This window comes from Python bivittatus, unplaced genomic scaffold (assembly GCF_059951505.1).
Source record: "Python bivittatus isolate LINGU-HERP-01145 unplaced genomic scaffold, Pbiv_v1 ctg000480_np1212, whole genome shotgun sequence".
Taxonomy (NCBI): domain Eukaryota; kingdom Metazoa; phylum Chordata; class Lepidosauria; order Squamata; family Pythonidae; genus Python; species Python bivittatus.
Window position 1 is genome coordinate 40,729,577 of NW_028277075.1, and position 23,338 is coordinate 40,752,914.

At 38.2% G+C, this 23,338-nt stretch overlaps 1 protein-coding gene across 3 annotated transcripts in view; it reads left to right on the top strand.

Annotated features, from left to right (window-relative positions):
- PAMR1 (peptidase domain containing associated with muscle regeneration 1) overlaps nt 1-23,338 on the top strand; it is a 60,732-nt gene that overhangs the window by 10,239 nt on the left and 27,155 nt on the right. For all 3 annotated transcript variants that reach the window (XM_088145778.1, XM_088145777.1, XM_007438460.3), the window contains exons 2-6: nt 1,597-1,773; nt 3,771-3,899; nt 10,916-11,030; nt 11,678-11,895; nt 16,842-16,949. In XM_088145778.1, the coding sequence (XP_088001904.1) occupies nt 1,597-1,773; nt 3,771-3,899; nt 10,916-11,030; nt 11,678-11,895; nt 16,842-16,949 (747 nt within the window). The remainder of the gene's footprint in view (nt 1-1,596; nt 1,774-3,770; nt 3,900-10,915; nt 11,031-11,677; nt 11,896-16,841; nt 16,950-23,338) is intronic.

A 23,338-nucleotide genomic window follows, 5' to 3' on the forward strand; every position in this document is an offset into this window, starting at 1 on the left:
AATATATAAAAATGTTTTATAATGGTTTCATTAATGCACTTTGTTTTCAAGATGCTTCCTTCTGCACAGAGAAGCATGAGTAGAAATAGACTGACAATGACCACTCTTCTTCCCAGTATCATGCTAGTTATAAACAACATTTTATTTATTTTCTTCCTCTTCCTTTTTTTTTTAAATATGGGCTACAAATATTGATTTCCAGGTTTTTCTGTGCTCTGTTTGGGAAGAAACTGGAGGAAGAGAGGGAGTTTGTTTCTCTATTTCAGCCATAGAGTTAAAGCACTTGGAGTATTGGCAACTAAACAGTCTAGTCCTACTGCACTGCTCAGATAGGCCACCAGCACAGTGCTGATGTGTCCAGTTCTTTAGGGAGACAACAGCAGTGTGAAGGCAAATCAGGCTGATCAGGGATCAAAGGGAGAGGGTGCGCTCTGTCCACATCAGCTTAAGGTGATGAATGAATGCTGCTCAAATCCAACCTGTTGCTGGGCTTCTGACTTCAACTTGGACATAGGCATGATGAACATATCTTGCACAGCTTGTGGCTGCTGCTGCGTGCTGTCTGGTTAAGGGGTGGAACGTTATTTTAACACTAGCACGGCTACATGCAATTTATGGCTGTCTCACCCAAAGGCTAGAAAAGAGATGAAGGCAACATCACAGAGACATGGCAGAAAAGAGAAGCTGCCAGCACTGTGATGAGCTGCAAGTGGGAAAGACCTTCTGAATTTGGGATGCTAAGGAGCAACAGAGCTGGGTGGTGTCATGCAAACTGGTGACATTCTACTTCAGAATTCTGCACGATCTCCCCCTGAGGTTCCATGTAGATGTTGAAGAGCGTGGGGGTCTATGTGGCTGAGTTGTTGTGGTGTGTGAATATGACTGCTACACAAAATTGTTCCTATTTCATTGGCCTGAAAAAATAACAGGTTGGAGGTTCTGTGATTTTATTATATTTTGAATTTTCAGACACAGCTTATTTATTTAATTCCTTGCATTAAATAAAGTTCCAAAAAGAATCCAAAACTTGTAAGGAAAAGTAATGTAGGGTATTCTGATTTGGGAATTCTTTTTCTGGATTCAAGGCATAATAATTAGTTAATAAACAAGCCCTTGTACAGCGTCTTTATTCTGAAGTTTGGTATAAATGAAAGATGACACTCTTGGATGAGGGCACATAATATGTAGCATCTTCCAGTGGGATGAATCTTTTTACGAAATAAATTGCAGTTGTTAAATGCTAGCAATTTAATTGAACAGTAGTCCATGCTACTTTCCTAATCAAAGCTTCTGTCAACTTTCAGAAGGGAGGCAGGGGGGAGGTTTCTGTCTTTCCTCTGCTGGGATTTTCAACTAGTAGCGCAGCATACACAGTTCTGACTGAGAAAATGAGACATAAGAAAGAATTGAGTAGCCCCTTCCCCTTGCTCTATTGCAATTGGCAGACCCTCTCCCCTGCAACTTAATGTTATTACAAAAGGAAACCTCCCAGATTGCCTGTATAATATGTTGTTAGCCTTCCAGTAACAAGGACTACAACTTCTGCCAACAGTTGATTCTTCTTTATCATATAACTCTCCTTTTGCTTTTCTGCAGAGTACACCGTGATCAATGAAAACTGTCCAGGTGCTGAATGGAATATCATGTGTCGGGAGTGTTGTGAATATGATCAGATCAAGTGTGTGTGTCCTGGACAGAAAGAAGTGGTGGGATATACTATTCCCTGTTGTAGGAATGAGGACAATGAGTGCGACTCCTGCCTAATTCACCCAGGTACGTTGATTTGCCCAGCTGTGCTCTTTTATTTACTGTATTTATTTAATTTACATGCAGTAAATATGGTTGTAGCTAGGTGGAGCATGCAGTCTATTTTATCTGCCAGATTTTGATGATGAATAGTTTTTTCCTCCTTAGAGATGGATGGATGCCAATACAAATGCTCACTGTGCTGAGGAGTTAATGCATATAGCATATTGTTGTTAGTGTTTTCCTTTCTCTAGCAATAGAAACTCACACTTTAGGATTTCACCATGGATGCTTGGAAGCTCTCCAGAAGGTAAAGTCATAGTTGGCGTCAGTACTACATGGAGTTTATAGTTCAGTCTCCAAGGCCTAGTTTGCACACTTCCTTCTTTAAAAAGAAGATAAGAATTATTGTTGATTTCAAACTCAGCTGAGAAAAAATTTAAAAATTGAAGATAAAGGCTACAAAGAAGCAGCTTGTGACACTGCAAAGAATGTGTATCGATTAGGGTTGTGCCTGGTTTGAAACTTATTCAGATGTGCTTCAGAACATATGGTGGTCAGTACAACATCTCATTAATGCAACCGTTTGTTTTAGACTTCCACATGGATCTAAATAAGACAAAGCTGCTTTAAGATGTTGATGCATTAAAACAGCGGCATCTTTAATGTGACATAGTAGCTGGTATTATTTCAGGCTCACACAGAAGCCTGCAAAAGATGCAACTGGCTTAAAGAAGTGCTGCACTTTCACCTTTGTGTGTTCCAAAGCACCACTTCTAAATTTTGGAATGACATATAGCCCTCTGTTTTATTACGTTGGTATCCACATAGTTTCCTTGGTTTTGAACTCAGGTTTCCATTATCTCAATGCTGTATTTTCCAATAAATTATTTAGTAAAAGTCAAACTATGTCCAAGAAATTATTTTGGGCAAATCCTTCAATTTCAGGCAGAAGTCTCATTGCCTTGAAGCCAATGAACCTTAAGTAGGCTTTGATCAACTGTGCCTTTCCAGCGAGGATGTAAACAGATTCTTAGTCTTTAATTCCTGGTATCTGGCCCAAGCATTGTATATGATGTCCTGTGACCTCCACTGAATTTTCTTCGTTTATCCACAGATGCAAGGCAATCTTTCATTGTAGCCTAATGTATATTAACAAATAAATCCCCTGATAGTTTAGATCTGTACTAGACTTAAATTTCAGTTCACTTACATTTAAAATTTATTTCATACAGATTTCAATGGATTTTCAAATGTATCAGGAAGTTTAGAAGTTCTGCAAATGTATTTCTCAGTCATATAGCTGAAACATCTGACTAGTCATCTGCAAGTGTGTAAATATATTCTGAACTCTTGTTTATAAATTCTAAGGCAAAAACTACTACTGAAACTTATCTAATCTTTGACCCATTGTTGGGGCATTACTGAAAGTAAGAGTAAAGAATTCTAGGTTTAGGTTGATCTGACTTGATATAAGGCAATATAGGATGTTCAGGAAGTAAATTTCACTCAGAGAGGAGGATTTTCAGGAGAAGGAGGGTGAGATCAATTGGAGAAAGCCCAGCTGCTATAACTACAGGCATCTGTGAGAGGAGGGGATAGAGGCCAGATGAAGAAACATGCATTGTGATATCATAACACATACCCCGTAACTTTGATACATGCATCTTACATTAGAATACAAGTATGAAAGGATGTTGGTTGTGTTGTCACATCACCACATGTCATCGCTTTTTTGGTCATTGAGGCTAGTTGCAGATGTCTGTGGCCATAACACCCAATTACAGGAAAATTCATGGTTTTAATTTGTTGTATCCAGCTCTCATAATTGTATTTATATTACCTCTCTTTATGTTTGGGTGTGTTTGGCTCATATGAAGTGTTTTGCCTGAAAGGAGTTTTCCAAACCACATTTTATATAGTCAAAGCAAAAATATTTGCTGCATGGGCTATAGTTTGCAGCTACTCATCCAAGAAACCCAAATGTAGACATACATAACGAAAGAGTTTCCCTCTTCTTTCAGGTTGCATGATTTTTGAGAATTGTAAGACCTGTCGCAATGGGTCCTGGGGAGGATCACTAGACAACTTCTACATCAAAGGCGTTTATTGTGCAGAATGCCGAGCGGGGTGGTATGGAGGTGACTGCATGAGTAAGTATTGTCAGAGGTGAACTTCACTGTGAGGAGAGCTGAGGCTTTGGTTTGGAAAGAAAGAGGGCTTGTTGCAACTCAGTCTAGGAGCGAGCCGCTAATGTGAAAGCTACCCCATCAGAGACAAATGCCTAATCATTGCTATGACCATTGGCACTTGATTAGAAAATGTAAAAGAATACAGCCAAAAACATTTTTTCAGGGGTTGAGAAATGATCTCATACAGAGATACTTGGGCTTTATAGGCCAAAGGCATTCTCCAATTCTTTTCCCAGGGCCCCATTCTATTTCCAGGAGCTCTAAGGGCCCCCCAGATGTAGATTGTTATAGACAATGCTTAGTTTTCTGTAACCCTTTGCTGCCATCTCATGGGTATCCAAATGTGTGCAGCCCAGAACTGATACCCTGGGTCCTAACCAGAGTGCAAAGTATTCTACAGAATACAGCCAGTGCCAAAGAGAGAAGGAGGGAGTTGGAGAAGGCAATCATACAGAGGGAGGCAGTTTATAGATCTCTGCTTGATCAGGAAATTGGAAAGTAGAGCACTAGCGGCAGATGAGGGCCCTGCCACTCCTTGAAGACTACAGGTGAAGAAAAGCTGCTGTCAGCATCAGACTTACAAGTAATTGGCTTTTATATTATCATTCATGTTTCTTTAATTTCCAGTTCAATACCTTTCCTGTGGGAAATAGATCTTTATACCTATTCTGAATGTTTTTGCAGGGGTCTTTTTGAGGGGAGGGGGACATGATAGCAGCTAGGTGCTCCCTTACCAAAAGATAAATTGGCAATTTATTTTATTTTATTTATTTATATTTCGAATTTAGACACCGTCCATCTCACAAGGAAGTGACTCTGGGTGGTAATTTTTGTTCAGATGTGGGTGGATTAAAATTTGTGATGGGCAATCAGCAGGAATAGCTAATTGAAAAAAGTGATAGGAGAATGTTCATTAGTAGATTTATGCATAAATGTGTATATACCATACCTGCATTTGCAGAAAATTAGACTATATGGGCTGAGTGAGGATCTAAGAAAAATATGTTAGTGTAGGTCCACAATCCTTTGTACATCTCAAGGCCTGGAAATCCTTTCTGTTTATTCACTATCTTTTTCTTGTAGTGCCAGGATCCATCCAGTAGGTAGTGCACATGAGGTCTGCCAGTACAAATAAGAATATAACCAGATTTTTTTGGAGTGGGGGAGAGTAATTTCTTAAGATACCTTGTTATGGATTAATGAGAAATCACTGCCTGTATAAAGGCTAATAATGATAATATGCAAAGTTTCATAATTGCAGCATTTTCAATGTTCTTCCTTTGAATATGGATGCAATACTGAGTGAATGAAATTAGTTCTGATAAAAAAAAAATCCTGCATTAAATTTTGAAGGCTGTAACTGGAACAAGAAGGGAAGGGAATGTAGAGTTAGAGAATGTATTTGTTTATGGGGGAAAACAAAGCTCGGATGTTTATAAATGTTTAGGAATAACAATTCACTTATGTACTTTGAAATCTTTTTTGTTTTAATTGCCTTTAATTACATTCTCAAGTTCTGGAGATATCTTGATCTGAAGAATAGAATGAGTACAAATATATGTGATTCTTTCACTGGAAACCTATATTGTAAAATGCATCATTTCTTTAAAAAAAAAAAAGTTTTCCTTTTTGCTGCCAGTAATGGCACTACAGTAATAGAACAGTCCTACACATAATTGCCAAGAGGTGTGCCATTGAATTAAATGGACCTTAATCCCAGATACAGTATGTGTGAATAGGATTGTAGTGCTGTTATCAGTTAAAATAAGACAATGTAAAGTTAAAGTTTACATTATATGCAGACTAGTACTTTGTAAAATAGCAACGAAGGTCTTTAAAAAGTTATTCAGATGTTGTGATACCTACAAAGATCAGAAATGAGCAGACAATGGTTTTCCCTGTGACACCCTATGGAAGCAAAAACTGGACTCTCCAGAAGTGAGATAGAAGCAAGATAGAAAGAGCTTTTGAAAATCAGTATTGGAGAAGATTTGTGAGAATACCATGGATTGCCAAGAAAACAAAGAAATGGACTGTAGAATAAATCAATTCAGAGTTCTCATTCAAAGACAAATGACCAGGCTCAAATTATCCTGTTCTGGACACATGATCCAACTCTCGAGAAGTCTATAATGCTGGAAAAAATGGAAGGAAGGAGAAGAAGATGACCAGCAAGGTGGATGGGCTTGATTACAGTAGCAATGGGTGCATCATTGAAAGACATGAAAGACCTGAATAGATCGTCCTGGAGAAGATCTGTCAATTGCCTGTAAATGTGGTACCCCGTTTTACACAATCAGCTGATCTTCATCTACATATACCAATCATTCTCCATCACAAACAGACCACTTTGTCACATAGAAACCTAGATGCACCCACACATACTCCTCACTCCTTCCAGAAAGGGTACCTTTGAAGATGAAGAAAGAAAAAGAACAAGATGGAGATGGGTTAAGGAACAATGACAATGGAAAGAAAGAGAACTGGACTAACAATTATATGTAGATAAGGCACATTATGTTATCTTGTGAAATCAGTATTTTTGCATTTGAGGTCATTAAGAATTCTCTCAGAAGGCTGCCATCTCAGTATAGCCATTTATTTTCAGTTTTTCAGTAAGATGTAGAGAATTTCATTTTTGATCATTAGTAGAGCCTCAGTTCCTTAAGCGGTTTTCATGAAACTGGTTTCAGGCACTGGTGATTGATTGATTATGTGCCATCAAATTGTTGTTGACTCTTGCTTTCTCCATAATGACATGTCCTTAGCCTAGTCCTTCAGGTCTTCCAACCGTGCATCCATTGCCACTGCAATTGTCTTCATCAACCACTGGTATCTGTGCTATATCTGCTGTAATGGTACAACTAAATCCTTCAGTTTGTCATCCAGTAGTTCAGCTACATCCCTAAATGTTTTGTTAGCTGTTTGTTTTTTATATACTGAACCTCATGGTGTTTCTGTTATGATAAGTCATAAAGTTACTAGTAATACGCTTCATATTAAGCATATGAAAAACATATTACTCTTATATAAATATTCAACTTACTTTTTCATTTGGGGATAAGCAACATTCTGCGAAGTGCCAAAAAAGAATAAATAGTCAGCAAAAGATCTTAAAGATAGGAGAAAAGAGAAAAGGAAATCTAACCAAATCTGGTTCACATCAACACCATTCATTATACTCTCCGTATCTATCTTCGCAAATATCCCTGCTTCCTTCATGTCCGTGCAGCAATTTATACATTGTCTTTTGTTCTTTAAACTCCCTAACTTTCTCCATCCAGCCACAACTTCCTCTAAATCCATTTATCTTTCTTCATATATATATTTGTTTTGGATTCAATCTTCATTCTGTCTATATGACCAAACCGCTTTGGTGAACTTCTTTTGGGCTGGTCACTCACTTTTGTGTTCAATCCATATTTCTTCATCAGCCATTCATGCTGGACCATGTTTTATTGTGCAGTCTTCTCAAGTAAACCATTCAGCTTAAAGTTTCAGCTAACATACTCAACTCTCACTTCATTTACAAGTACACTCTTACACACAGCAATTTTTACTTCTTTCAGCTTTTATATCTTGCAACAGACCACATACTATCTACTTTCTACTACTTTCTACCAGCATTTACCAGTATTATTTTTTTTCTCTATTTTCAAATATTTTGTAAGCATTCTGCCAAGATGTGCCTGTTTATCTACTTGCTGTCTTCGCCAATAAGAAGTAACTTGCAACATTTGTTGTTTTCTCTGTCAGAGATCCATACTCTGTGTGGCATCAGTTTAATATTTGCTGCAAGTCATTTGGGTTCTCAGCGAACTACATGGCATTGTCTACATATTAAATTATACACATTTACATCACAAACCAACACACCTCTAATGTCACCATAAGCATAATTGTCCATAAATATATTAAACAATCAGGGGGATATTGCACACCTATATCTTATTCCCTGTTAAATGTTGAATAGTTCACTAAGCATACCATTTATTCTCAGGCATGCTTTTCTTCCAACTTATACTACTCTTATTGCATTCAGTAACCAGCATTCAACTGTAAACTTCTGGTACCATTTAGGATTAAATCTGAATTCTGTCTTTTATGGTCAGTTTCACAGACACCTGTTTAAGAAGACAGTTATTGATCATGTTTAGAAGTTTTTCACTTAGAAACATTTGTTTAAATGTTCCAGTTATTGTATTTTCTTTAATTCCTTGGCCTCAGGCAAAAATTGTTTATGTTCCAGAAAAGTTTTGCCACCTTTTTTCAGACACAAAAAGAACAGAGATGCTGACAGTCTTCCAGAACTGATTCTTTTCTTACTCTCTCCCTTCCCTAAGCACCCTCCTTCCTCCTTCAAGACAAGACAGGATTAATGTTCAGCATTTAAATTATTCTCGAAACTTTCCAAGTCTTTCTCTCAAAGCTTCAGAAATAAAAGAATCTTTTGGTTGGAAGCTGCTTGTCTGATAATTAATATCAAAAGATGGGAAGGGATCACGTTTACCTCTTATGGATGAACTAGAAATAGTAAAATGAAGATTGGATCAGATCATGTATATGTTTCATGCAGAAATGGTTTACAGCAAATATGAGCTTGCTTCTTTGGGACATTCTTTGAATGGCTCTCTCTTTAGCCTTTGGACCACCTGCTTTCTTGGCTAGGCCTATTTCCTTGGCAGAAATGTTCTACAAGTTCAAATTGTACTGTTCTCCAAAGAAAGGTGCATTCAGTATTCCTTGCACGGCATCATCTCTTTGCACCAGTTCTTCTTGTCAATGGTAAGAGAAAGAAAGGAAACTCAAAAGCTCTGTTATAATGAAAAGGGAATGTTCTCTGAGGTGATTCAAGGACCTTGTCAATCCTTCTGAAGAAGGTTTCCTGCAGCTTTGTCTCAGGTTGTTTTGAGGTAGAAGCCAGCAACTGTGCTACATTTCCTCTCCCCAGTGTGGGAAGCTACATTATTTTGCAGCGGATCCTGGCATTTCTCAACAGCATCCTAATGACAGCCATGGGGGCAATGTAATTAATTCTCCAGCTTTTCAGGAGCCAACAAGCCCTGGTGTGGAATGAAACACTTATGATGGACCTTTCTGAGTTTGTTTTGTGTTTTATTGGAGTCTACGTAGCTGAGGGTAATTGAGGGTAAACTGGCAAAATATTTGCATTTATAAGAATGGACAAATCTTAGCAAGGTAGAACTATGCAGGAAATCATGGACATTTGGCATGTTACTGAAGATGGTCCAGGTATACCACTGTTCATTAGAGCAGCCTTCCCTTACCTGGAGTATTCCAGATGTGTTGAGAATTCAAAGAGTTTCAATGCAAACACATCTTGGAATGGCATCAGTTCTTCTTAATGACCACAGTTCCTTAAAAGTTCTCCTGATCAACCCTTTCTGAAATCTGAAGGAGCTAAGCAAGAATGCTATTGGGTAACAGTTATTAGCAGCTAGTACCAAAATAGTTTTAAATTCTGTACTGTCTTTGGGCTCTGTGTATTGTTTTTTGTGTATTAGGAATTAAAACTGAAAAAACTGTTGTCCTTCCTCTTGTCATTTTTGCCACAGAAAATTTAGTTATTTTTGGTGGGGAAGGCTAGAAAAATATAATATAAATATTATATTAATAATAATAATAATAATAATAATAATAATAATAATAATAATAATAGTATCATCATCATCATCCTTGGGAAGGACTTGATAGGTGGATAAAAATGCCAAATCTAGTCTAAATCTGGCTGACTGGGTGACTAACCATAATAATAGTAATATATTAATAATTAAATATAAATAATTAATAATTTAACTGCAATGTTACCTTTAATATTATTAAACAACATCTTTTTTTTCAGGTCCTTGGGAAGGACTTGATAGGTGGACAAAAATGCCAAATGCAGTCTAAACATCTGGCTGACTATGCAACCAACCATATTAATAATTTATTAAATTTATATGTCCCCCAGCTCCCAGCGACTCTGAGTGGTCGATGTGCAAATGATGAAAGGGAACATTGGGTCCTTCAGTCTGGAGGAGAGGAAAAGGAGAGGGATCAGCTGTGTCTTGCCCACAATAACTCTGTATGGGCATTGGTTGAACAAATGTAGAATTCAAACTAGGTAGAAAAAATGGCTATCCAAGCAAGCCCATTCCTGCCTCTGTTCAGCCACCATATGTTTATATAGGAGGAATTGACTTGAATATAAGTAAAGTTCTCTGCATGAGCCAAGATTCAGTTAAACCAAGGCTCTGAATTACACTGATAAGTGACTTGCTTTCAAGTAAAGAAAAGTACAGGTCCTGTTTAATCCTTCAAGAGGAACAGATGGAAACTGTAGAGAGACAGGCAGAAGATATACCCTCTCCCTTTTTTTCCCACTTTCAGTTTACCCATGCCTGAATGGGGCTGGTGAATAGGACTGACTGAGATGTACACACCAAAAAACCTGTGGATTCTGAAATGTGGAAGATTACTTGCGATTCTGTGTAGAGCTCACAGGAGCAAAACAATGGTTTATTTTTTATGAGCCTTCCATCTGGAAGGACCTACAATGTGCCCATGTTTGCACGATGAGTATAGCAGAAACACTGTTATTGTCTTTAAGATAATGAGCTCACTGAGCAGAAGTTGTGGTTTGAACAGGGACCTCACAGATGAAACAAGCTTGAGGATAGACTAAGTTCTCTGTAGTTTCAAATAGCCATAGTGGACAAGCCGAGTTTTTGAAGTTTGGAGTTTTGAAAACTCCATGCAGGCAATAATAGGAGGTTTTGGGGCTCTTGATAGGATACCATGTATGTCTAGGGGGCTGCATTCAGGTTGGGAAGACCACATGGTGCTCAGGTTACATTAGTACCTAAGAATAAGGTTTTCTAACATGTGTACATGACTCATAACTTGTCTTTTGGCACTGTTCCTGAGATAAATTTTCTATAAATTTCTACATGTGTTTTTTTCCTTCCCCTTAGGATGTGGACAGGTTCTCCAAGCTTCAAAGGGTCAGATTTTATTGGAGAGCTATCCACTGAATGCCCATTGTGAGTGGATTATACATGCCAAACCTGGATTTGTTGTTGAATTAAGGTAGGTTGGAGATGAGGATGTTAATATAGTGAATTTTCTTTTTATATGTGAGGAGAAAGGTGTGTTGAGACATCAGACTAATATTTCAAACCTGGCACCAAAGGAATTTCTACTGGTTCCTCCTCAGAGCCATCAGGATCAACCATGGAATACGAAATTTTTAAATAAATAAATGCCTGTCTTTGTCTTTTTGTGTCAGCTTAAAAACATTACAAATAAATGCACCTGGATATATTCTCAGCTTACTGGCTCTCAGGCTATCTTTATTGATGCAAGCTTATTCCAGGAATGAACTGAAAACTTCTTCATGCAAGGCATATTCTACTATGTTTCTCCACCTCCTTCCCCCGTCTCAAAATTAGTCTTCTTGTGGTCAGGAATTGTGAGGAAAGCTGGAAGTGGGTTGTTCATATTATAGAAGTTTCCTATAGACTTGAAAGAATGTGGGAAGTAATTCTACATGTGTTTGTGTTGTGTGAACTTTGTTTTTGTGTCATTTGCAAAAATGCGGGTTGAAAACCTCTGAGAGGCAGGAGAGCACAGAAAAAAGGTAGACGTTCAGTCCTAAAATGCAGATAACACAGATATAATTTTGGCATCTGAATTTGTCCTCTATCTCTCACTCTGTCTCTTTTTCTCTGGCCAAGGTTTGCCATGCTGAGTCTAGAGTTCGACTACATGTGCCAGTACGATTATGTGGAGGTCCGTGATGGGGACAGTGTTGACAGCAAATTAATTAAACGCTTTTGTGGCAATGACAGGCCTTCCCCAATACGAAGCACTGGCTCCTCCCTCCATGTCCTTTTTCATTCAGATGGTTCCAAAAATTTTGATGGATTTCATGCAGTTTTTGAAGAAATTACAGGTAAAGAGTATGAAATGGAATTTCATTTTAATTTTTTCAATTAGAATAGCTTTTAATACTATTAAAATGCTTTATACTGAGGTCCTGATATGAAAAAAACCTTAATTACAATAGTAAGAATTGTGATCCACGGTCTATTTTGCTACAAGAACCCGTTTTTTCTAGTGGTTTATTTATACCCAGTTCCCACCAACTCTGTAAAGCTAATCATACAAATAGGCATTCTTGTCCAATCAGACGAAATGCCTTTGAGGTCATCTTTAAGCTGACTGTGATGTATGATTTACCCATACTTTTAAGTAGATGAAAAAAGAGAATAGAATACATTTGTAGAAAAGCAGCATTACAATGGGTGAACGGCATAATTTATTTATGAAATGTATTTATCTATGAAATTTAGAGGCTGCCCAACCCCGAAGCAACTCTGAGTGGCTTACATTAAACGTAAGAAAGAATAAAAAAGAACCACTAAAAATAAAGATTCCATGTGTTCAGACAAACACACTATCTCAAACAGAAAATAGAACCAACAGAGCTCCACAATACCCTATCCAAAGCCTGGGAGAAGAACCAAGTCCCATCAGGGTGGGAGCTACATAGCTTTCTACATGGATAATCTGGGGGGGAAAAAATCACAAATAAGCAGCAAAGTTCTATCCACTATATTTTCCTTTGTAAGCTATACACCTAGTTGGAGTCTTAAGAACTCACACAGGATTCTTTGAAATGCTACTTCCCCTTTATCATTGTCACTTCCATACTGCCACTGCTTCTAGCCCCCCATCCCTTGAAAAGCACTGTGAAACTGATCTGTGATTGTTGCTACCAAACTTGAAATGTAGAGAACAACACTACAGTGAGGCAAAAGTAAGTGAGGGAAGAGCTCCTATCAATGGAGGGAACACAGGCAGAGTGAGACCCTGCTGAAGAAGGAACAGAATGCACAGGAGCTCTATACAGCACCTTAAGAGAAGAGATTGGATTTGTTGAGATTTTACATATATTCAAGCAGGGCTCATCATAAATTGATCCAGTTCCCAAACTGACCAGTACTGTCCATGCTATTAGAAAGAAATGTTGCATATGGCATAGGTATGACTAATCAACATCTTCTCTGTCTTACCAAAAATGCTGTATGAAAGCTTTGAAGAACCAAAGCCTTAATGGACAATGGAGGTTAATATCTATGAGCCCATCTGGTATTGGAATATAGGACATTGTGACTTGTGAATGTGAGAGAAGTAAATGGTAAAAATTATGAATAAATGAAAAGACAGAAAACTAGATATGTTATGTGCCTATGAAACTAAGAGAAAGGATAAGATGTAATAGATCAGGATGATGGTGGCCTGATCTTAGGTGGAGTTGATGAATATACATAGGCAATGTACAGTACGTGGGGCTGCCCCTTGAAGACCACCTGCAAGTTTCAACTGGTCCAGAATGCAGTGGCACAGGTATGCCTTAGTATGCCTATGTAACACCCCCCTGCTTCACAAGCTGCATTGGTTACCTGTTTGCTTCCAGGTGCTAGTCATTACCTATAAAGCTCTGCATGGTGCCTTGTTACTTGATGGACTGCCTCTCTCCCATAGCATCTGTCCAGCCAATTTTATCCAGCAGGGTTGGCATGCTGCAAGTCCCTTTGATTAACTATGCCATCTGTTGGGACTCCAGAAGCACAACCTCTCTGTAGAAGAGCCTACTCTCTGGAATGAGGGTTCCCTCAAGATCCAGGTGGCCCCCACCCAGCTAGTATTTTGAAAGGCCTTGAAGACCTGGCTCTTTGCCCAGGCCTTTGGTGAGGGTGACTGAAGTCCCTTTTTAGATTGTGTGGGTCTGGTTTTTGCTTCTGTCCAGTTCTGTCATCTTTTATTTTATTTTTTTCATTTTTACACTATTTTATTGTTTTTAAATGTGTTTTACTTGTAAATCACTCAGAGTAATTGGAAATCAGGCAGTGTACAAATTTAATAAATAAGAAGAAAAAAGTATTGCTGTAAAAATAAGCATGAGAGAGAGATTCTATAAGGTGTATATAGAGAAAAATATAGTTGCAAAGAAATTACACTTAGACAATTGTCAAGAATAAAGGTTACAATAGGCAGAGAAAAAGTAGAGCAATTTTGATGGAAATAAAATATTTTGAAAGTGGATGAAGAGGGCTAAACAAGGAGCCTCCAGCAGAATGAAGGGAAATTAAAATAAAGTAATGGAATGATTTGGGATGAAACTCAAGTGAGTGAATGCTTAAAGAAGTGTTTTAGAGATTTTTATAGGAATGGTAGTGATCTGCCAAGGAGTGGAATGTGAGAATGTTGAAAAATGGACAGACTGTAGGGTAGATGGTATAACTGGAGAAATGTTAAAACGTAGTCAATTTATAGAATGGTTGTGCTTCTTGTTTAATGTGTGTGTGAAGATTGTGTCTGAGCCTGATGATTGAAAGAATGCTGCTATTGTCCTCCTGTTCAAAGGGAACAGCAGTGAGCATGGATGCAAAAACCAGAGGATGGGAGAAGTTTAAGGAATAAAAGGCAGTGTATGCAGTCGTGGAAGCAGGGTGGTTTATACGGAAAGAGAAGTAAAGAAGTGCAGTGAGTTGTTTGGGGTAAAATAGATTTAGCCATAGTTCCTTTTTCAATCCCTTATCTCATGCCTTAATTTATTTGGCTTGCTATTCCTTACACTTTTCTGTGCTTTGCCTAATGGTGCTTACCCCAAAAGAGAATAGCACGATGTGCATTGCAACACTACTTTGATCTATAGTTATAGTTCTTATGTGGCCTCCTAGGTGAACTGGTTTCTCTCACAAATAATGCTTTCGTTTTATGAAAATTGGACAGAGAAAAATCACAAGAGAATTCCATGTAAAAATAGCACAGTAAAGTATTGAAGAGTGACTTTAGCCCTCAGCCCCACACTTAGGGCAGAATTCAAAGCATACTTTGCTATTTGAAATGATCAGGTAGCTCAAGAGTTGTTATTCAAGCCAGTGAATTGTCATTTCAAGTCCATTCCCAAGAATGAATTCAGAATGCTGGATTTCTCCACCCATTCTCATTTGTTGGGGCATTGACAGCAATGGAGAAGAAATAGTAATAATAATAATAATAATAATAATAATAATAATAATAATAATAATAATAATAATAATAATATAATAGTAGTAGTAAAAAAAAATGTTGACATGATACAGTGTGAAGGTGGGGGAAGGCTCAGATGGCTTTCTGCCGGAAGGCCTTTGAGAATGCTGAAAAGGTCTTGAAAGTTGTCCTGCTGCTTCAAAGTCCATTGCTCAGTCTACTTTAGATTGTGTCCCTATTTGATCTGCTGGGCATGATTTTTCCCTCCCTTGTTATTACATAAAGTACAAACAGTACCATCACAGTAGCTGCTAGAAGGAGGGCTGTGTTAATTAAAGGGTCTATAAAAAAACAAAAGTCGACTCCATGAAATGGTACTTGATGTGGGGTATGCTGCAGAAAGGCCTCCCACCCTCATGGGACTAATGCATTCCATACGAGGGGGGATTAATAGCTCTCGATTCTTCTTCTCAGTGGGAACCGTTTGGTATTCTGCTGCTGCCGCCCCCCTTTATTTCCGCCCCAGTTTTTAGCAGCAATTATGGAGAGATAAGGTGGGTGCCACTCGGGTAATCTATGCAGGGCAGCCTCCAGTTTGATTGTGGGCTTTGCTGTGCCTCCATCCTGGCCTAAAGTATAGCTGGACTGAAAAACTTTTAAAACGGTCTCCTTTGCAAAGCATTAACCTGGCCCCTGGAACTGTTGATGAGAAAGGATGTGCTCTGCATGATGAGCAAAGTGGGCGGGGGGAGGAGTGATCTTGCCTGAGCTGTGGGACAGAGACCTCCAGCAGCACAAACTTAACAAGCTGCCACTGTGTGAAATCTTTCCCAGTACAAAAGCCTTGAGAGTAGCTGAAGGTCAATGTAAGCGGAGGAACAGAATTTCTTTGGCTGTCTTTCTTTGTTTATTGTTAGGACCAGGTTTATGTACTGAAAGCCTGTATAGTGGTCCAAGAGGAAACTCTGATATTTTCAAGACCATCTTCCCCAACCTGGTACCCTCCAGCTGTGTTGGGATTGCAACTCCTAGAACTCAGAGCTAGCATGGTCTTTGGTGTATTGGCTAGGAGTTTTGGGAAGGCTTTCCTAAGATGGCAATTCTAAGTGTTGTTAAGTTTTTTTTAACCTTGTTGCTAAGCATTCTTTGAAGAATAAGGATAATACTAACAGCAGTAATTATATATTGTACATAACAAGTGTGAAGACTGTATTGTTTTATATTTACTAGTATGTGGGATTCTTTCCCCCGCCTCTGGCACATTTCATTTTTGAGCCCTTTGGCCTCACATCACCTTCATTAAAAACATTTTCAGACAGCTTGCAGTGTTCCTAGATCTCTTCCTTGACATTTCACTTTTATTTGATCTCTGTAGGCTCTTTTGCTGTAATTGCAGTTGTAGAGTTCTCCTCTTCTCCTTGGCTTCTTCCCTGCTGCTTTATTCCTAGGTCCCTAAAACTATAAAGGATCATGTTGTAACTGTGACACAGAATTAATCACATATGTTACTCAGAGATCAGTTGGCTTAAAAAACACATGGGAACTGCTTCAGTTTTAGAATTAGTTGTTTTAGTATAGAATGATCTCATCTTCTCAATTGCATCTCATTACCTTGTTTCTGAAAACATTTGGGCAACTAAATTTGATTCACAAAAAGCATTATTAGGGCAGAGGACAGGTAAGGCAGAAGCATTTTTAACATCACTGTCTCATAGCTTCAGAGATATATATGTTTTATCAATGTCCCCGAATACCCACTTTATAAATGTCTTTCACAAGGAGAGAAAGGAGTGTAAGGGAGAGCAAAGAGGAGACAGAAGCAGTCTGTAAAAGGAACTGAGGTGTCTTATGCATTTTCAGGTTGTTCTTCATCTCCTTGTCTACATGATGGAACCTGCCTCACTGATAAAATTGGTGATTACAAGTGCGCCTGCTTGGCTGGCTATACTGGAAACCACTGTGAAAGCTGTGAGTACATCCCTGTAGCTGTGAATATGCATAAGCCTGTTCAAAGGTTCTGGATTTTCATTCCTTCAACCACTGTTTGGTATTCTCAAGTACAAAGGAATGGGCTAGGAGGCCATGCTTGCACAACACCCTTAATACATCATGGGGCAGAGAGAGAGTCATGCAAACTCTCCAACATATGCAGATGTCCCACTTAAGAGCATCTTATTATTGCATTGGTCTGGTCAACAGAGAAGGTTTGTCCTCTACATGACGGGGTTCTCTCGTCACTTCTGATGCCTCCAGATGTGTTGAGATCATTTCCAACGTCTCTAGTCAGGATAAAACATCTGATAAAACATCTTTAGACTTGCCAATTTTAACTCTGAGCATTTTAAAAGGATGTTCTGTTTTAAACCTATGATGGCTTTCACCCATCAAGGACAGATTTGAAGATTTGACAATATTTTGTTTTTATAATTTTTTTGAGGAAAAATATTGTTCGGATAATGCAGTTGAATATATGAATTATCACAGCCATAACTTCTTTTCATAACTCCAAGCAATTGAGGCCAAGTTACACTCTTGCTATTTTTTATGTGGAGTTATTATGCCTCTTTTTAAAATGTATTTACTTGGGTAAAGTTTGGAACTAAATACTACATTCCCTATATCCCGTGATATCTATTTTTTAAACAAGTCTTGGGCTGGAGAGTTCATCAGATAGAGAATACTTTAAAACAGGGGGAAAAAATTATTTGGTAATGCTTTATGTTTTTCTACTGAAAAATAGGACAGATGGCCATTTCAGGAAGTGATTAAGAATAGAGCCTTACATTTTTAACATTCAGATGCCAGGTCAGAATTGGTCCTAAAGTATCTATGTACATTTGTATGTGTATGATGCAATTGTTACTTCTTGAGATTAAGTTACTAATTCAGTATCAGAAATTCCTTGCAATTCTAGAGGAAAGGAAGCATATTGATGATGACTGAAAGCTTAAATTACCAGACCACTGCTGAAAATATGTCTTATAGTATACGATATTTTCTCTCTGTAGAAAAAATGTGGCTACTGTGGGAACCCAGAAAAAGGTACATCTTTTAGAGTGTATCCACTCTAGATTTGAAGCATCTTTCCTTCTTTGATTCCAAATTACTGTCCATCCTTATTTCATATTCTACCACTATTTAATTGGAACTTTACTTTAGTGCAGTGTTTCTCAACCTTGGGAACTTTAAGATGTGTGGACTTCAACTCCCAGTATTCCCCAGGCAGCTGGCTGGGGAATTCTGGGAGTTGAAGTCCACAGATCTTAGTTCTCAAGGTTGAGAAACACTGCTTCAGGGAATCCAAAAATGGATTCCCTGAAGCAGCCCCCACAATGGTATGTGGGGTGGGGAATTCTGGGAGCTGAAGTCCACACATCTTAAAGTTCCCAAGTGCAGGTTGAGAAACGCTGCTTCAGGGAATCCAAAAGTGGGAAAGTTCTATTTGTAGACTCCTCTGCCATACCATCTTTGTGGGGGCTGCCATTATTGAATATAAAAACTATATAACAAGTGTCATATAGGCTAAAGATTGAAGCAAGGAATTTGGAGGGTCTGAGAAAAAAAAACTGGAGAAATCTAAAGGTTAAGAAAACTCCAAAGCAGAAAACAAGGATTAATAGGAGACTTCTGTTTTGCATATGAGCAGTCTGGAAAGAGAAGGGGATAAGTTTGGATGGATGGGCAAAAAGCTCCTTTGTGTCTCACTGTAGGAAGCTGAAATAGAGTTGTCTGATGTGGCCAAGGCAGCCGTGGATTTTTGACTCCTGTTCATTCCTAAGTGAAAGGCAGCAGAAGGCAGATTTAGATGCACCAACATTTGTGAGTTAGAGAGAACTTCCTCTGCTTTGGTATTGAACGGTAGCAGAGGCCCTGTTCTATGATCCAGATAAGTAAGGCAGTGGTGTAGACATTCAGTGGAAAAGAAAACATCTGCAAATACCTGGAAGAAAAGGCTGTTATCCAAAATAGATTCTGAGACCAGTTAGCATAGCTTATGATAATTCTTTCTTTTCTGTATATTAATGAAGTATTTCACTTGTAACTTGCCTGCTTCTAGAAGCAATCATTCCAGATGAGAAGTGAGTGGGAAATCATGCAGTTCCAGACTTCCATCATCATAACTAAGTGGTTTCCCCTCCCACTTGTAAGCTTATATAGGGACGCATTTCAAATAAACAGTAGAAATACTACACTTTAGAGTTTAGTTGGCTACTTTATTGCCACTTATAGAACTGGCAGTTCATGTCAACCCTTTCAGATAGGCCAGGCCAGGTCACCAGAAGAACCATTTGAACTCTGTTGTTAAAGGATATAATAACAGAATCTTGAAAGTCTGGCAGAGTTTCTCTTTCTCTCTTCTTATACCAAAGAGAATCAAGGTGGGGCAATCTTGAGTTTTTTTCCTACCACCTCCTCTCTTTCAGAGCTAAGCTGATGTTTGTGTAAATGGTATTGCATATCTACTTCAACATTATCTCCATATTCCTCTACAGTGGCTGACTAAGCTCTTAGTGAAAAAAGAATACATAGAGTAAGAAAAATGTAGAGCATGATATGCAGGCTGCATGGTTCACTCTAATTTTCATTGGGATTATTTAGGTCCAGTCTGGCCCTTTTTGCTGAGCTGTTTTATGCTACCACCACCTCTATTTAGCCGCTCCTATGCACATGATACCTTGCTCATCACCAAAGCCAAGCAATTACTAAATCCATAGCATGGCAAGCATGCAAGATTTAATTAGTATGGTTACATTTGCATGGGCAAAACTTGTTTGGATGGCTTACAGAAGTGGATCTAATAGGTTCCATGCGAAGAATCACATTGGGCCATTCACGTATTTGCTTTCCAGAAAGATTAATACCAGGTATGGCACTAACAAACAGAAAGGGCAGTTGATAAAATGATGACAAGAACTTGAAGTTGTACCACAAACTTTAGAAGAGAGAGGAGTACAAGAAAAGCAAGATGTTTAGCTAACAGTGAGAGGGAGGTGCTTTGTTTACATGGATATGCTTCCTCTTGGACTGCCTCAGTTGCTCTGATCTTCATCCCTTCTGATCAGCTTGAGAAAAGGGGGAAAAGGACTGTTTGTGCCAAACTGATCTGTGGAGTAGAGAGGAGAAACAATTATTTTCTACTGCAGGTAGACCATGAATATAAAGGGGAAGCTCTTTGGTAGGCTCCCAAAGTTATTTCATACAAGAGTTTCATTTCACCCATAAATTTAACACATGACTGGCAAAGAAATGAAAATATAAAAAATGTAATAGATTCCTCTCTGCTTTATCTTAGAGAGGGAGAGAGAGAATAATTCTGGTCCCAACCTCGGTTTGATTAGGCAAAAATGCTTCTTCCCTTCCCTCACTCCTTTAAAGTTGCATTGATTTTCTGACACTGGACTCAGCATTCTGGCTCAGTAGGTCGTCGCATGGAATTGCTGGCCTTCAAAACGAGAGTCTCTGACCAATTTTTGCTCTGAGACTTCCTGCCTCCATTGTCTAAAACAAAGCCCAGTAAGCCTCAAGTCCTTGAGTAAATGCTGGGATCTTGTCTTGAATGGGGAATTCATTGCTTTGATCCCACTTCCATTTCTGTACAGCTTCTCAGAAGACGTTGTTGCCAGCCCTGCAATATTTATCTGGAATCCTAATGAAGTGTTCTTTATTGAGCTACATTCTGGCATTCCGGGCCATCATTAATAGTATTAGATGACTAGTAGGAAATAGCCATTATTTTTTAGATGGGCCTGTGAAATCATAGATTTCAATTGTCCCATGTACTTACCATATTTGATGCCTGCTCATTTTTAAGAGTTATGTAAGGATTCTTTGTTCCTACTGTCTGACTCCTATATAAGAAGGCTTTTCTTATAGCTCTTGGCAGTGATAAAAGTAGTAAATGATAATGTTATAAGGCTGGGAGGTTCTATTTTGTTGGGGGGGAGGGGGTTCTTTATCTTTATATGGCTAAGGGGAACTTTTCATATTATTACTTGATTAAATTATTGAACACACAGTAGTTCAACATATATTCTTAATATCTGGCAGGATATTAAAAAATTAGATGTTTTGCAATGTAAGATCTAAATTGTGTAGTAGGCTATGAGCTCCATTGCAGTGTTTTGAGAAAAAGTTTCATTTGCCAAAGATTCTTTGAAACATTAATGTCAAAATATGTGTCAACTTAGAATGCAACACTTCCTTCATGCAACATTTCCTTCCTGAAGTACACTTTTCAGAATTACATAGTTCATTATATGCTGCCAAAATTATTAGACTGAAATTCCCAAATAATACATATGGCATCATGCTATCCATAAATAAGAACAAGAGGTAGGGGGTCCAGCATTAAATGCAAATTCAGTGTATACCACCAATCTGTCTGATTATTTAAGATTTATGACTTTTTTTTGTCTTGTACAAGTTTGTATTAGGATCTATGGCATATTCTCTTGTACCAGATATAAACAATAAAAATATTATGGATTAAATATAAAATATAACTCCAATTTAAAATCCCAGATACCAAGGGCCAATCTACACATTTAAAACACAGAATTGTTCAGAATTCATAGAAATCTCTGGGATGTGCGTGTGCTGGCAATGAATTTAGAAACTTACTCCACTTTTGTAATATCTCCCATTGTTGCTCTATTCAATCACTTCAAAGTTGAGTTAGATGCCTCATTAAGTGGGAGTACCCAAATTTTCTGCGAGTGGAGCAAGGTGGGAATATAAGAAAACAACAGGAAAGTGAAAGAACATAGAAGCTCCTATGGGTGGTATTAGATCTTTGGCACTTCATAGACATTGGTAGTGACTCTTGGGAACTTCAGATGGGGAATTTTCCCAACCCTGTATGGAAAATCTATATTGGGAAATCTAGACAAGGGACTCAGAGATTCTTGTCCTTGGCCACTCTCCTTTGCCACCACTTTTTCTCTCTTCCTTCATGATTCATCCTGCTCTGTCTCTTCTGCTATTTCGCTTTGCATCAACCTGGTTGCTCCTCAGTTGAATTAGGCACTAGGCTAGGCATATGGGCTGTAAAGCTCCAGGTGACCACAGCATAAAAATACAGAAAACTCCTTGCTTTCTAGTGGTTGTCCAGATTTTTGCAGCCCCAAATTGGTATGCCTGTATTAAGCTCAGGAGTATTCTAAGGAAAAGGTTATTCAAGTTGGGTAGAAATAAATGGAACACCTTCTGGTGCTTCACTCAGCAGCAGTCTATTTGCCCATCTCTAGTTGTTAAAGAAAGAAGAGTTTATTGGCCCCATTCATCTCTGAGCCAAGTTCTCATGTCAGGCTTATTTTCTGCCAAGTGCCTAGTCCTCATTATTTGCCACTGTTTCAGGTGGTTATGTGGGATTGATTTTTAGACCACAGACTCAGATATCTGCCTGCAATGACATCAGTACTTTTCTCCTGGAAAGCATGTGCTGTAATATGGAGAGACAAGCCTTGCCAGATCTTCCTTTGCTGTAGAACATTCCTCTCTTTTTCTTTTAAGAAGAGGGAGAATGAGAACCATGCTCTGGAGAATCCTGCATTTGAGAAGCTTCACTTCAAAGAACTATTTCAAATTACAGTATCTGATTGAACAGTTAGAAGAGCCCTAGCTTTGAGAACAAAGAAAGAGAAATGACAGGCCTGTTTCCATGCAGAAACACTCACATTTGAAAAACATCTATTGGTCAGCTTTGAATGTGTTGCTTGGGATCTCTAAATCCTTTTTATTTGAAAGAAAAAGAACATACTCAATGGCACTTTTAGAAGGTTTTTTTTTTAATTACAAAATGGCATAAGCTTTCTTAGGTAACAATGCTGAATTAGAAATAGAGAAAGTAAGATGGAAAGCCAGTTAAAAACTGAAAAGAGTAAGTATTTAAAGTTTTTAAAAGGGAAGCAAGAGTACAAGTTGTGCAGCATCTTAATAATGTGCAGAGAAGCCCAAATCTCTGGTAAACCCCAGATAAATAGAGTCACATTTGTGTAAGAACATTTACCACTTTTATCATATATTTGTGTAGATACTGTAATTGCTTTTCCAGAAATAACTGAACCAAATTTTGTAATGAGTCAAAATTGCTCATTGTTTTCTAAACTGCAACTTCTTAAAACAATGTTGTTGCTTGTTACAAGAAGACATGGTTTAGATATTTTCTAAATTTGCAAAACAATTCCTGGCCCAGTACACTTGAGTAGAAAATAATAAATGTAAGCTGCAATAGCTGTGTTTTTGAAATCTATAGTCCCATTTATTTATTTATAAGTTTTATAAACTGCTTCAGTCTAAATGACTAATGATTCTAAGCAGAGCAACAACAACTAATGTAAATATCAATAAAAAGGCAC